This window comes from Chlorocebus sabaeus, chromosome 6, assembly GCF_047675955.1.
Source record: "Chlorocebus sabaeus isolate Y175 chromosome 6, mChlSab1.0.hap1, whole genome shotgun sequence".
NCBI lineage: Eukaryota > Metazoa > Chordata > Mammalia > Primates > Cercopithecidae > Chlorocebus > Chlorocebus sabaeus.
Window position 1 is genome coordinate 59468102 of NC_132909.1, and position 15463 is coordinate 59483564.

The window sequence follows — 15463 nt, forward strand, 5'->3', positions numbered from 1 at the left end:
GACTGAGAGGAGGGACTCAAACAGAAGCTTGCACACGCAGGTGCACAGTGGCACAACTGCCAACAGCCACAAGGTGGAAGCATCCCCAGGTGTCCATCAGCGACAGACAGATCAACACAGCGTGGCCCAGGCACACAGTGGAATATTACTGAGTCATGAAAAGGAAGGGAATCCGGGCCGGGCGCGGTGGCTCATGACTAATCCCAGCACTTTGGGAGGCCGAGGCGGGCAGATCATAAGGTCAGGAGATCGAGACCATCCTGGCTCACATGGTGAAACCCCATCTCTACTAAAAAAATACAAAAAAATTAGCCGGTCAAGGTGACGGGTGCCTGTAGTCCCAGCTACTCGGGAGGCTGAGGCAGGAGAATGGCACGAACCTGGGAGGTGGAGCTTGCAGTGAGCTGAGATCGCGCCACTGCACTCCAGCCTGGGGGATTGAGCAAGACTTCGTCTCAAAAAAAAAAGAAAGAAAAGAAAAGAAAAGCAAGGGAATCCGGACCCAGGCTTCAGTGTGGATGCACCTTGAGGACATCACGCTCAGTGAGAGATGCCAGAGACACAGGACACATCCCGCGTGGTTCCACTCCTAGGAGGTCCATAAAGCCGTCAGATTCACAGAGACGGAAAGGAGGATGGGGGGCGCCAGGAGCTGGGGAGCGGGACGGGGAGTGAGTCTTTCGTGGGGACAGAGTTTCAATTTGGGAAGATAAAGTTCTGGGGAGGATGGTGGTGATGGCTGCATGACTGTGTGCATACACTTAATGCCACTGAGCTGTGCACTCAGAAATGTGTTATCTGTGGCCGGGCGCAGTGGCTCACGCCTGTGATCCCAGCACTTTGGGAGGCCGAGGCGGGCGGGTCACAAGGTCAGGAGCTCAAGACCAGCCTGACCAGTAAGGTGAAACCCAGTCTGTACTAAAAAAACACAGAAAAAGATTAGCCGGGCGTGGTGGCACACACCTGTAAACCCAGCTACTCAGGAGGCCGAGGCAGGAGAATTGCTCGAACTGAGGAGGCGGAGGTTGCGGTGAGCTGAGATCGCGCCACTGCACTCCAGCCTGGGTGGCAGAGGGAGACTCCACCTCAAAAAAAAAGAAAAAAGAAAAGAAATTTGTTATCTGTATTTTACCATTTTTTTTTCAAAAGGAAAAAATAACTGAAGGCAGGCTGCAGAAGTACCACATTCGCAGCTTAAAGAAATGGAGGCCCAGAGGGCATGACTTCCCCACAGGCGCCCTGGAGGTTGAGGGGCAGGCCGGCCTGGGACCTGGGCTCCTCCCCGTCTCACTTCCGCGTCCCCAGCCCCCAAACAAGGCAGCGTTTCCCAAGCGGGTTGCTCTGGCCTGGTGCTAGTGAAATGAACTTGAAGCCAAGGGTCAAACACAATGATGGGGAGGGGCCCCGGGACACCGTGCGGGGGCGGTGTCCCCACTCAGGGCAGGCAATGGCCTAGGCAACTCCAGGGCTCCTGGGGGCCAGGCCTCTGCTCACTCCCCCCAGCCCCCTTCAAAGGGTAACAGGAAATAAACCAGAAGGGGCCACCAGCATTTAGGAACAAAATTTATTCCAATTTAAAACAGAGTTCATTTCAGGAGAAAGATATGAAAAGTCGACTTCCATCGGTGTCTGGATTAAGGGTCAGGGCCGGTGGCTGTGGGAGGTGACACTGAGCCGCCTCTCAGCCCCTCCTCCCATCCCTCAACGCGCACAACACATGCATTTCAAATGGTAAAAGGCTTAAAAACAGCTTGTATAGAATATTTTTTTTAAATAGATTAAGGTTGAAATTGTCTGAAATCAGGACTGTGTAATATACAAGTATCACCGGGTCCCGTCCACCAGGCCAGCCGCAGGATCCGCTGCCACCACTGGGGACATTGGCACGGGGATGCCCCTCCGTGGGAGCCGGGAGACCCAGGGTGTGGGTCTTGTGGTGGCTGGGGGCTGCTGCCGCCTAGGCGTGACATGGTCGGAGAAGGTGGTCGGCACTCACGAGAAAGCGTTGGCAGGTGAGATTCACCAAGGTAAAAACACACACCCCACAAGTGGCAAGGGTGGGGGTCAGCTGTCCCTGCCCCTGGGTGCCACTGGCACGAGAACCACCGCCTGGGACTCTCCTGGAGCAGGCACCCCTGCCCCGGGCCTGCGACACCCACCTCCGCTTTTTTGGGGTGCCAGGGGATCAGGCACTCAGACCCAGAGGACCCAGGCCAAGACATTTTGGCGGCCCCAGCCCGGCTCTGGGATGCTTGGCACGGCCCCCTCCCTGGGAAGGGCTAATACTTAGCCCGGCAGCGCCCCAGCCTCGTGCTGGACGACTCCACCCTCAGGCCACGGCCAGGTCACCTTGTGCGATTTGGGCCCTCAGAGATGCCACAAGCACAGGCCCCCCAGAGGGCTCTGCTGCCGGAAAAGGTTGCCGCGGCCCTACCAGGGGTGGCCCCATCTGCTCCCCCAAGGCATCGCCAGGCCCCAGCACTCGCCACGGGGGCTTCTGGAGCCAACCCTCTTAGGTAGACACCTGGCACAAAAAAAGGACGCTTCTGGGTGAGGCGGAAGAAAAGTGGCGTGGGGAAGCCGGGGGGGACCCGCCGGCCCCGTCTCCCCGTGGGGCTGATCACCAGAAATGTAGCTGCCCTGACCTGCACACATCTCGCCTGCCCCCTCCACGGGGCTCCCCGCTTTTCTCCCGCTGGAAGCCAGCAGACAGCCCTGCGGACAAGGAGGCCAAGGCAGGCCTGACAGTGGCGGGCGGGCGGGCAGGAACTGCTGGTCGGGGTGGCCGTATTTTGGGGCTATGTCTTGTCTCTGTCGAAGCAGCCGTGCAGGGTCCCGGAGTGGCGGCGGGCAAAGGCAGTACGGGCGATCCATCCCTGGGACAGCTGTGCGAAGCCCGGATCCACGGGTGCCGTAGTGTTCAGTCAACAGCAGACGAAAAAGCCACCTCCCCAAACACAGTCCCCTTGTTCCCACCTTCCGAGTCTCTCGGGGAGAGCCAGTCTCGGTGCCTCAGTGCCTAAGGGGGCCCGGGAGTGGCCCCCGGGGCTGTGGCTCAGTGCGGCATGGCCTGATGGGCCGTGGCCGTGGCCAGCAAGGCCTGGAAGCCGCCCAGGCCGGTGCCTGCCGCCACCTTCCACGCGCCCCTGGCCAAAGTGCGAGTGCTGGCTTCCGCTCCCCCGGGGCAGGGCTCGGGGGCGGGCACAAGTGCTCGGGACAAGGCCACGCACAGAGCTGCCGGCCACGTCCCTCTCTCTGCCTCTCGGGTACACACCTGAGAATATTCTGTAAAAGTCCTCACCCCACCCTCACTGTTTCCAAATTGGTGACAACACAAAGCAGAACAAAACGAAAAGAAATGCCCCCATCCAAGTGGCGTTTCTCCCAGTGTCACCGGGGAACCATCCCTCCAGCTGCCCAGCCCACGTGGGCTCCAGTGGGGTGCGCTCCAGCCAGGGCAGGGTCCCCGGGCAGCCCCAAGAGGTCAGTGTTGGCCCCGGAGGCACAGCCCAGAGGAACCCCCGTGGCTCCAGCCCGGGGACCCTTCCCAGCCTCTGCAGAGGGACGGGGGACCCTGCTATGACACAGGGCCCAGGGCATTTCTTCAACCTGTGAGTCAGGCGTTCTTTTTCCTCAAAAAAAAAAAAAAAAAGGTTAGGCACTTCCCAGGGTGGGCGACTGAGGGAGCCCCCCACCCCCTCTTCAGGAGTCCAGTGAGCAAAGCACAGCATTGATTCGTGAAGAGGCGAGGCGCACTGGGCGTCAATAACTTAAAAAAGGGGGAAAACGTCAGTCTCCGAGTCTCCACGCCTTTCGTGAGGAAGAAAAGAAGCGGGAAGGAGAAAGAAGCAGCACGTGGGGTTGGAAGGACAGCCGTGGGGGGCTGCGAGGCGGGGGCCCCCATGCTGGCTGGCAGGGGCTCTGTGAGGCCCGGAGTCACTGGGGGCATGGGGCGTGTGTGGGTTCTATGTTTCGTTGCTTTTTTTTCTTTTTTCTTTTTTTTTTTAGAAAAAAGCGAGCCGTAAGTCAAGGCCAGAAAAAGGCTGCTTTGCCGTTGACAAAAGGTGAGAAGGTGCGCGACGTGTGCGGAGGGAGAGATGTACATCCCCTGATAACTGTGAAATAAAAACCATTTGTTAAAAATATGAAAAAAAAAAAGAAAGAAACTCCTCCCGCGGGCAGAGGCCCCGGCCCAGGCTCGGCAGCGCCACCCGCCCGGCAGCCGCGGGCGCCGTGGAAGGCAGGTCCTGCCCCGTGTCTCCGTCCCGTCTCCCCGGGCCGGGGCGCTCAGACCAGGTTGTACTCCTTGAGGTTGAGCTGCAGGATGGTGTCCTTCACGGCCGCGAACACGAAGCGGATGTTCTCCGTGTCGGTAGCACACGTGAAGTGTGAGTAGATGATCTTGTCGCTGTCGGGGTTCAGGTCCACGAACATCTTCAGGATGAACTCCCGCGCCGCCTGGGCGTCCCGCTGGGGCCCTGGGGGAGGGCGGAGGGTGAGGCTGTGCCTGGCCCAGCCCAGCCCAGGGCAAGGGACGCGTGGGCCCCTTTGTCACTCCCAGGGGATAAGTGAGCAAGGCCCACAGCCCAGAGCCCACTGCATGCCTGACGGGCCGCTGCTCCCCCACCCAGGTGAGCTGTGGTGCCCATCCCACCACAGCCCCAGGGCACTGCTGTCAGGGCCCAGGCCTCCAACCGGGGGCTCCGCACCCCCACTGCTCCTCTGCTCAGCCGTCTGCCGGCCTCTACCCACTCAGTTCCACAGCCACAGCCTTCTAGGGCAGGCCTCTGGCATGGCTGCCCTGCGAGGGCCCAGGGTGAGAGGAGGCCCCCAGGGCTGGGCACAGCCCACAGAGCAGGAGGAGCGGCCCCCACCCACCCACAGTGCCCCTGCTGCAGGCAGGGCCTCGGAGACGTCCCAGGGGCTCCAGCAGGCGCGCTGTTTCCCACCCGCTACCCCTGCCCTCCACCACCCTGGACAACTCGGCACCCGCCCAGTAACTCCTGACTGCCCCGATGGAAAGGCCCCTGGGGGTGTTCAGGGGACCACTCTGGGGACTGGTGGGACAGGGTTCCATGCCCAGTCCCTTGGCCTCCCCCCACCAGGGCTCCCTGAGCCCACAGGACAGGCTGCCAGGCAGGGGCCACGTGTGGCTGGAGCAGGTGCAGCACCCCCCGCCACTCCCCAGCCCAGGAACAGCAGAGCCCTGCACCTGCTCCAGCGACCGAGGTCACACCACGTGCCAGACCCCTCCCTCCCGCTGCCCTTCCAGAGGCAGAGCGCCCCGAGTGGCCCTCCCGACGATGACACTGAGCGGCCCTCCCGACGATGACACCCGAGCGGCCCTCCCGATGATGACACCAAGACTCGCGGGAGGAGCACAGATCCCAGGTGGAAGCCAGGGCGCCAGAGCTGTCCGGGGCCTCACCGTGCCTGGCGGGGACAGCTCTGAGTGGTCATAGCGCTAACGGCAGCCACTGACCACACAGACAAGGGCACACGACACCCTCCCCTGGCCGTCATCCACAGGCCCAGAGAGGGCTGGGCATGTGAAGACCCTCAGTGCTCAGCTGCCCTGACCGCCCCGCGGGGCAGGGGCCACACAGTGAGGGAGGGGCCCAAGCGTGCTGGCACTTAGGCACAGAGGAGGACGCCGGGGCTACCACCGAGGTCCCCACGGGGCTGCGCTGACAGTGTGCACGAACCCTTCCTGTGAGACCCTCCCATACGGGATCACCTATACAGGACACCCCCATACGACAACTCCCTCCCATATGACAGCCACCCATACAAGACTCCCCCTCCCCATGGTGCCCTCCTGGTACGAGACCCCTCCCACCCGAGATCCCCAGCCCCACGGGACCCCTCCCACCCGAGATCCCCCGCCCCGGGAGACCCCTCCCACCTGAGATCCCCAGCCCCACAGGACCCCTTCCACCCGATATTCCCCGCCCCACGAGACCCCTCCCACCCGAGATCCCCCGTGCCGCAGCCCAGCGCACCGTCGAACTCGGGGAAGTAGTCCACCAGGTGTGAGTACAGGATCTTGTCCTCCAGCAGGTCCTTCTTGTTGAGGAACAGGATGACGGAGGAGTTCTGGAACCAGGGGTAGGTGATGATGGTCCGGAACAGGGCTTTGCTCTCCTCCATCCGGTTCTGGCGGGAGCGAAGGCACCGGGGATCAGAGGGGCCCTCCCCCCTGCACACAGCCCGAGGGGCAGCTGAGGGGACCCAAGTGAGGGGACCCCGGCTCGGCAGGTGGAGAAGACCCAGTCCCCCATGCTGCCCCTGCTCAGGGCAGGGCCCACCTCATTGTCCGACTCCACCAGGACTTGGTCGTACTCGCTGAGGGCCACGAGAAACATGATGGATGTCACGTTCTCAAAGCAGTGGATCCACTTCCTCCGCTCCGACCGCTGGCCGCCCACGTCCACCATCCTGAAAGGACACAGCGCCAGGACTCAGCCACCTGGGGCCCCAAGGCCCAGTGTGCAATCCCAGGACGGCCACCACACAGGACCCTCCTGCCATACCAGACTGACAGCGGCTGGAGCAGGAAGAGCCCCCACTGTTAGAACCAGCAAGGACGCTCTCAGAGAGTGGCCGCACCGCCTCCAGAAGTGACCACCGCAGACCCTTCCCTCACTGGCAAAGGGGCCCGAGACCACCGGGCCCAGGGGAGCGGGCGCTAGGGTGGGGGTACGAGAACCCAGAGGATTCTGGGCGCCAGTTGCTGCGGGAACCTGCGATGGGTGACCACAGACCCTACGTCCGGCATCTGGATGTCACCCTGAGTACAGAAGCCTTTCCCCTCGCTAGGGCCAGGGACACAGATGTTCAAGTGTCGCTCACAGGAGTAAACACTGATGCCACAGTTGCTCCCTGCAGGACCCCCAGTGATGGCTGCAGAGGGCAGAGTTGCTGGTATCGTCCTGGGGCAGGAGAGCAGCCCCGCCTGGTGAACAGCCCAACCTCACACTCTCAGGCCACACACAAGTGGGAGAAAAAATCAGCTCAGACGGTACCTGTGGGCGTGGGCTCCATACAGGAGGTTTACCTCTTTCTACTTGTGACTTTTCTAAGTTTTCTGTAAGGAAGAAAGGCACTTTGGTCTTCTTGAAAGAATACAAAGGCAGAAGCGGAGAGTGCCGCTCAGGCCTCGGCCCCAGGCCCCAGGGAAGGCCGGGGTCCCTGCAGCTCTGCCGAGGACAGCCGGGCTGCCTTGGGCATGTGAGCCGTGAAATCCACCTGGTCTGGTCTGCAGAGGAGTCCAGCAGGCACAGGTGGATGACAGATGTGCCAGGTGACTCTAAGGGACAAGAGGTCCTGCACCAGCAGCTGCGGCCAGGCGGGAGGGCAAAGGGTGTGCCGACACCAGGCCACAGCCCATCTGGAGTGTGAGGACTCTCCTGCATGCCTGTGGCAGCCGGCAGGGCTGGCATTCAGGTCCCCCTGTGTCTTGTCCCCACCTGAGAGGGCAGGAGACCCTCCTCATGCACTGGGGCGATCCCACCAGCCTTCAAGGCCTCCAGACAGGGATCTGGCCTCCAGCTGCACCCCAGAGCACCTGGCCGGCCCTCTGCTGGCTCATGGCGGACAGAGGCGGCTGGCAGAGAAATGACGGTGGCAGAGGACTGGGCTCAGGACGGGGCTCTGCACCCAGCACAGAGGGCACAGCCGGAGCTGGGAAGGGCCCGGAAGGTGGTGGGGAGGAGGTGACACACCTGGCCTGAGCTCAGGGAGGGGACAGGACATTTCTGACAGAGGACACAGAGGCCTGCGCTGTGAAGAGGCCAGCGTGGGGCTGCGAGGGGACCCTGAGACACGAGGTGGGGAGGGTATGGTCATGCCACACCCTGGCCTGTGCCCAGCTAGCCTCAGCTTTATCCCGGGGTCATGGGCCCCGTGTGAATAAAAAACAAGAAAAATTTGCATTCCTGAAACATACACCATCGCCCATGTCCAGAGAGGACACCACAGCTTCTGTGGCCCAGCCTGCTCTGGTCCCAGGAGCCACCCAGAGCTTGGCATTCCTTGGCTTGTGGCCAGGCTGCTCTGTCCCTGCCTCCATCCTCATGCCACGCCCTCCCTGCCTGCGCTGGGAGGCTGAGCTGGGAGGACAGGCCGGGAGAACAGACAGACGGCAGGGGGTGGCACCCCCAGCCCTGGGGTGGGTTTCAGGGCAGGGCCCTCAAGGAAAACCCCACAGACTTCCTGGAACCCTCACAATGGCCTCGGCAGTGCACCAGCTGGGTAGGGACACCCTGGCTGGGAGGCATCATTCCCTCATGAGGGCCAGTGCCAGGGCGAGCTTGCGCTGCAGAACCGTCCCCTGCAGAACCCAGGGACGGTTCTGATCTGGAAACGGGGTCTGTGCAGATGTCACCGGTTAAGATGACCTCACACAGAGGTAGGGTGGCCCTGGCCAAGGACAGGTGATAAGAGAATAGAGGCAAAGGTGCAGGCAGGGAGGACGCCGCATGAAGAGGGGGCAGGGATGGGGCAACATGGCCACAAGCCAAGGATGCAGCCACCACTAGGAGCCGGGTGAGGCCTGGGCAGATCCCCTCTGCCTCAGAAGGACCCGGCCCCACCCACACCTGCATCTCGGCCTTCTGGCCTCAAGCACTGGACGGGAATAAGGCCTGCGGAGGGCGTCTCACACCTGGCCCCAGCAGCCCAGGACAGGCACGCCCAGCCCTGCCCCTCAGCGGCCCGACAGCGGCCAGGGCCCTAGCACTGGAGATGGTGTACGGGGCCAGGGCCAGGCAGGCAGGGTCCACACTCCCAGGGACAGCAGAGTCCAGCCAGCTGCGCAGCCTACCCGGCACATGACCCACGGAGAGTCCCCAGGCAGATTTCTACTCTGCTGGCCGGCCCCAGCCACAGTGGACCTGGAGCCCCGGAGACCCGACGGGATCCACAGGGGCAGCCCATGAAGAACCGAATCCACCCCACACCACCCAGCGCCTCCACCCCAGCCTGGAGCCCTCCTCCCTCCTCAGTCCCTATGAACCCCCTCGTCCTCTCCCTCCTCAGTCCCTATGAACCCCCTCACCTCGCAGCCTCAGTCCCTACAACTTCCCCTCCTCTTGAGGCCTCGGTCCCTATGACCCCCCTCCCCTGGCAGCCTGGTCCCTGTGACCCCCCTCCCCTCACAGCCTTGGTCCCTATGAACCCCCCTCCCCAGCAGCCTCAATTCCCATGACCCCTCTCCCCTAGCAGCCTCAGTCCCTAGGACCCCTCCTGCACCCTGCGGCACCCCCTCCTCCAGCCAACACTCCAGACCCCAGCCCCATGGTCTCTCCATCCCGGCCCTGGCCCGTTGTGGAGGCCCCGTCCAATGTCCTCCCCGCCAGGTCTCTCTGGCTGCCAACCTGGATGGATGTGACTACAACCCCCATACCCCCACAGCTCCTTCCCTGTGCGGCCCTGGCTCACACATAGAGATAAATCTTATCTCCCGGCCTGGTCAAACACACCCTGAGGATGAAGACCAAGGGGCTTTTTTTTCTTTAATAAGACAAGACAGGGTCTCCCTCTGTCACCCAGGCTGGAGTCCAGTGGCGGCGCCATCATGGCTCACTTCAGCCTCGACCTCCTGGGCCTGAGCGATTCTCCTGCCTCAGCCTCCTGAGTAGCTGGGACCACAGGTGCGCACCACCACACCCGGCTACTTTTTAGATTTTTTTAGAGACGAGGTCTTGCTATGTTGCCCAGGGTGGTCTCCTACTCCGGGACTCAGGCGATCCTCCCGCCTTGGCCTCCCAGAGCGCTGGGGGCGCAGGCGTGAGCTGACACAGCAGGCAAATGAGCCTCTCAGCGCCCCCCGCCTGCTGCGGCCCGGGCGGTACCTGAAGATGATGTTCTCCAGGTCGAAAGGGTACTCGATGATGCCGGTGGTGGGCACGCGGACCCGCAGCACGTCCTGCTGGGTGGGCAGGTAGCCCGAGGTGGCGATGCGGTCCACGTCGGTCAGGTAGCTGCAACACAGCGGGGGTCGCTCAGGCCAGCTGCCGGGGGGCAGGACAGGGACAGGGCGCCCAAACCAGCTGGAGGACGGACGGGAAGCCACAGGGAGGGGTGGACCACGCAGTGCACCACCCACAGTGGAGTCTGAAGCAGCCCGGGGGGCTCGGACCAAGGGAGACCCTGGGGTTGGGATGCGAACCTCCCAACCTCTATCCTCTCTGGGGTCTCAGGGGACAGAACGGACCCAGCACAAGAGAAAGCTCCAGGAGGAGGACTCCAGCTGGTTTGGGGGGTTTGTAGTAGAGCTGCTCAGAGACGGCCACCAAGGAGGGAGACGGTGACCCAGGGCAGGGGACTTCCCAAGCGAGGCCTGGCTGGCCCCGGGAAGGAGGCTTCACAAATAAGCACCTCATGAGGAGAGTCGCAGCTGCAGAGGAGGCTGCAGAGGTCCCAGCAGACCCCGCGCCCATCTCCCCGCTGCTCCCCGTCCGTGGGCGCGGCACCCACCCGGAGCAACGAGCCAGCATCTACACAGCGCAGCTACTGAAGTCCACGCCTGCTTCCGGCTTCCTCAGTTCCCCTCATGCCTTTTCCTGCCCAGCCCGCGACCCCTCTCTGGGACCCCATCTGGCATCAGAGGGTCTCCTGAGGCCCTCTGGGCTGTGACAGTTTCCCATTTCTGACGCCCTGGGCAGTCCTGAGTGGGGCGACTCTCGAGTGGTCTGCCTGGGGAGGCCGGGTGTCTGCGCAGACCTTTCCGGCACCACCCACAGGCCCTGGCATTTGGCTGCAAGTGCTTGGTTATCTGGGCCCTCCCACAGCCTCCCAGAGGCAGGGAACACACGGAAGACGAGCAGGAGGGGCGGGGGACGGGCCTGTCTTTGTCCCCTTAGGGCCTCTGCCTGCCGAGCATGGAGGGCAGCAGTGCACAGCCTGCCGCGCGGGGGCCTCCTGCAGCCACGGCCTAGCCACCTGTCAGCACACAAGTCATCCCCTATCCCAGGCCCAGAGACTGGGAGAACCCCGACATCAGTCAGGGTCACAGCCAGTCACTAGTGGGAGACGTGGCTCTGGGGACGATGCCACAGGCAGGAGTGAGACAGCCCAGGGTGTATCCACCTCCCATCCCACGGCCCTTCTAGGAGACTGTGGGTTTGCCCCCACAGGCCACAGGCCAGGCTCCAGCACCGAGGGTGGCCAGGAGCTCAGTCCTGACCCAGGGAGGGCAGTGGCAGGGCCAGGCGTACAAGGAGGCCAATGTCACACCAGAGTCCACGGGCTCCTGCCAAAGCATGGCCCGTCCAGGGTCTGCTCTGGTCCCTCAGTCCAGCCAGGTGGCCGGGGCCCACCATGTCCCTGCCCCAGGCGAGCGGGCAGGGGGCACCACAGGCGCTACGGAGTGCTTCCCGAAGGGTCCCGGGCGCCGGCCCGCAGCCGCCGTTCCCATGCCGCCTCTGGTGCGGCCGCACTTACTACTTGGCAGAGTCGGAGAGCTGGTACTCGCGCCTGCGGTCGTAGCACTCCTGGATGCCGGGGTCGTCCCACAGGGTCTTGATGGCGCTGACATACTGATGCTCGAAGGTGGTCACCTTCTCCACGTCCACCTCCCGGATCAGGAGCGCATTGGCCTGCGAGGGCGGGCAGGGGAGAGGCCAAGAGCTCGCCAGGGGCCACGGAGCCACCAGAAAGCTCGAGACGGCCCCTCTCTAAGCCTGGCTGGCCTAGGCAGCATTCTGCAGGCTACGCAGTCAGGACCACTGACAGTTTCGTGTAACCACGTGTCAGAAAACCACGAGGCTGCCTTGCAGTGCGGTTCCTCCGAACAAGGCCCCAAAACCAAAGTCTCCCAGTGGCGCTGTCTGCAGGGTGCCGGGAGGCCGGGCTTCGATTCACTTCTCAGAGGTGGGGAGGGGATGGCGTGGGGAACAAGCACGCGCGGGACACACACGCTTCAAACCCGGGACCTGCAGGAGGGCAGTGCAGCACCGAGCACGATGGCGCACGACAGCAGAACAGACGGCCGCGGCGCCCGGAGCGGGCGAACAGCCCCAGCACTCACTGCCTCCAGAGACACCGGGAGGCAGGAAGCCCAGACACAGGGCGTTGCAACCAGCGGCACCGCCCGCAGTGCGCAGCTCCAGACTCAGTTTCTGCCCTGCCTGGCTTCTCTCTTTCGTCCAAAAAATGCTTATCAAACACCATCAAGGGCAGGCACCACACCCGGTGCTAAGGACGGCGTGCGGCCCCCGAGCCGCCGCACTCAACAGTTTACCAACAGTTCACCCGGTGCCCCAACACAAGCCGCCTCCCCCTCACCAACCCTGGGCAGTGGGCGGCGTCAGGCCCCAGCTTGCTGCCCTGTCACAAAGGCAGGCTGACCGCACAGACACGTGCTTGCACACACACACGCACACCCTTCGGGGCAGACACTGGGGGGGACCGTCCATTCCCCTCCTGATGCTCCATATCCCCGTCCCCCAGGGGCACAAGCCAACATGACCAGCCACAGTTTGGCTGAGGGACTGGGGACGGGACATACTGGGCGGGACCCAGATGGGGAAGAAGGGAGTCTTGCCCTGGGCTCTGGGAGCCACGGGGCCCTCCCAGGCCCCCCCAGAGTAGAGACTCAACCCTTGCTTGTCCCCTCTGGGCAAAGCTCCCTGGCCCCGACTCCAGCTTCAGCCCTCCCCTTGCCCTGCCCCCAGCCTCTCAATCTGGCCTGGGATAAGCACACCTAGGGGGACTTGGAAAAAGAGACACAAACCCCAAAAATTCCACTCCCTGGAAACTTCCAGATTAGGGATCAGCAATCTGCTTCTGCAAAGAAGCAGAGAGCACGCCCAGCTGTCCCGACCACACAGACCGTCTCCAGCACTCAGCTGCTGCCGCCAAAGCACCATGGGCAACATGGCACAAATGAGTAAGTACCAATAAAACTTTATCGACAAAATCAGTCTGTAGTTTGCAGACACCTGTTTCAGATATTGATGGAGATCTAAGCCCAAACATGAATGTGGACGCTCAGAGGGGGCCACAGCTGGAAGAGATCACAGTGGGAGACAGGGCAAGTGGCAAACCAAGATCTAAGCACAAGAGCCCCACCCCTAAAAACAGGGTTACAAAAGTGGGATCAACGGCCCCTCGGCTAGAAGGCCCCAGGGAGGCCACTAGCAGGAGCCACGGCTGCACGGCTGCTGGGCCTGCCCCATAGGGCGGCCACTGGGGGAAACTGTCTGGAGGCTTCTCCGAGGGCAAATTCAGGGTAACCCTGGGACCCAGCGATTCTGCTCCCGGGCATAGCATGCAACTGAGGGAAGGGAACACGTGGTCCACATAAACACATGTCCACAGACGGTCACTGCAGCTCCATTCCCAACAGCACACACATGAAGGCGCTCAAACATCCGCCAGGGGATAAATGGGCACAGACACGGTCCCTCCATGCACTGGAACATGACTCAGCCATGAACAGGGACGAGGCTCTGACACACGCCACAGTGTGGATGCAGCTTGAGGACGTCACGCTCAGTGACAGACGCTGGACACAAAACGCCACACAGTGTGCAACCCTATTTCTATGAAATGTTCAGGGCAGGCCGATCCACAGAGGCAGGAAGGGGATGTGTGGGTACCAGGGCTGGAGGAGGGGGTGGAAGTGATGGCCAGTGGGGAAGGGGCTTCCTTTGGGAAGATGAAACGTTCCGGAATCCGACAGCGGTGATGGCTGCACGACTACGCAAACATATCGAAAACCACCAGATTATACCCTTTAAGCAAGTGAAGTACATAGAATGTGAATTATAACTCAATAAAGCTGTGATTTAAAAACAGGGCATCAAACAACCTCTACTTTATTAAAAAAAAGAACAAAAAAACCAGGGCGGAGGCCAGGCATGGTGGCTCATACCTGTAATCCCAGCACTGTGGGAGGCCAAAGCGGGAGGATTGCTTGAGCCCAGGAGTTCAAGACCAGCCTGGGCAACATGTGAAATTCCATCTCTAGAAAAATTACACAAAGTAGCTAGGCGTGGTGGTGCACCTGTAGTCCCAGCTACCCGGGAGGCTGAGGTGGGATCACCTGAGCCCACGGCTACTTGGGAGGGAGGCTGTGGGGCTCGGCCACGCAATGCCCGTCACAATTCTCCAGCTGGCCCCCAGGAAGGCAGTGGTTGCTGCTTCCACGTCCATGACAGGAACGGATGGATGACCAGGGGTAGCCTGGGCTGGCCGGGACCCCCAGCACGGCCCCACCCCGGCAATGCGGCCACCATGCTCACCGCCAAGCCCACAGCTGCCCAGGCACTCCCCTCCCCAGGCGCCCGCGGCTCACCTTGTTCTGCTCGTACTTGTAGAGGATCTTGAGCGTCTCCATGGCCCGGATCATGGCCTGCATGGCGGTGAAGATGTTTTGGTAGACGAGCTTGGTGAAGCTGCGCTTGTCCTCCTCCGAGTAGCCAGCGCCATGGATGATGCGCATCTGCTTGATGAAGGTGCTCTTCCCGCTCTCGCCCGTGCCTGGGGACGGGACACGTGAGGGTGGGTGGCAGCCGGGGCCCGGCTCTCGTGCCGCTGCCCCCTCTCACCCAGACCCCGCCACGCTGCAGCGCCCAGCATAGGAAACCAAAGCGCGTGAGGCTGACCGTCTCTCCAGCAGACGCCACAGCCTCCTGACTCCTCACAAAGAGTTTACAAAGCGCCCTTCCCATTCTCCTCCAAGCCAGGGTCTTATTGGAACCACCCCTTTTCCAGAAGTTCTGCGAGGACACACTTTCCTGGTGGCCAGTTTGGTATTTACGTCAAAGACCACACGGTCTCAGGCCAAATCAAGTCACACGGCACTGGCCCCCAGCTGGGACTGCACAGCTCCCCACGGCCACACCAGTTCATGATCAATGCCCGCCAGAGGGACAGCGCACAGATGCGGCGGCGGTGCCCCGACAGATGGGCTCACCCCAAGGGCTTCTCTGCACAGACCACTCCAAGGGCTGGGCGCCCCCTTCCCCAGAGCTTTGCTCAGTGGCCACGGCCACCCTGCCCCTGTGCGCCGAGCACCCCCGAGGCTCTCCCCTCTCCCTCTTGGTGCTGTGGCGGGGTCAGCCAGGACAGTCGTGCCTGCTGCAGGTGGCTCTGAGCACGTGCCTGAACCCCTTTACGTCTCCATGTCTGCCATGACCTTGCTAATACCCACGATGCTTCCAGATTGGAATATGCTACCACCCCATCTCCGAGATGGGCACACTGAGGGTCCCAGGGCCCCAGAGAATCAAAAGGACCAGCAAGTCAGCCTGGAAAAACTATCGGGAAGGGGGCCCACGTGGCCAGCTGTCTCTCCACCCCAGCCTCCAGATAAGCCCCCCACGCATTCTGGGTGACGGGGGGGTCCTCACTCCAGCCCATCTCCTGCCTCCGCCTCTCACTACCTGGTCACCTCCTGGGCAGAGACTCCGTCTCTCCACTTTTCTTCACCCTCACGTGCTGGGATGCCAATGCT

At 62.2% G+C, this 15463-nt stretch overlaps 1 protein-coding gene across 1 annotated transcript in view; it reads right to left on the bottom strand.

Annotated features, from left to right (window-relative positions):
• Positions 1-1550: 1550 nt before the first annotated feature.
• GNA11 (G protein subunit alpha 11) overlaps positions 1551-15463 on the bottom strand; it is a 29128-nt gene continuing 15215 nt past the window's right edge. The window contains exons 2-7 of the mRNA XM_007994753.3: positions 14303-14487; positions 11446-11600; positions 9855-9983; positions 6309-6438; positions 6003-6156; positions 1551-4478 (exon numbers count right to left, since the gene is read on the bottom strand). Coding sequence (XP_007992944.2) covers positions 4288-4478; positions 6003-6156; positions 6309-6438; positions 9855-9983; positions 11446-11600; positions 14303-14487 — 944 coding nt within the window. The 3' untranslated portion in view covers positions 1551-4287. The remainder of the gene's footprint in view (positions 4479-6002; positions 6157-6308; positions 6439-9854; positions 9984-11445; positions 11601-14302; positions 14488-15463) is intronic.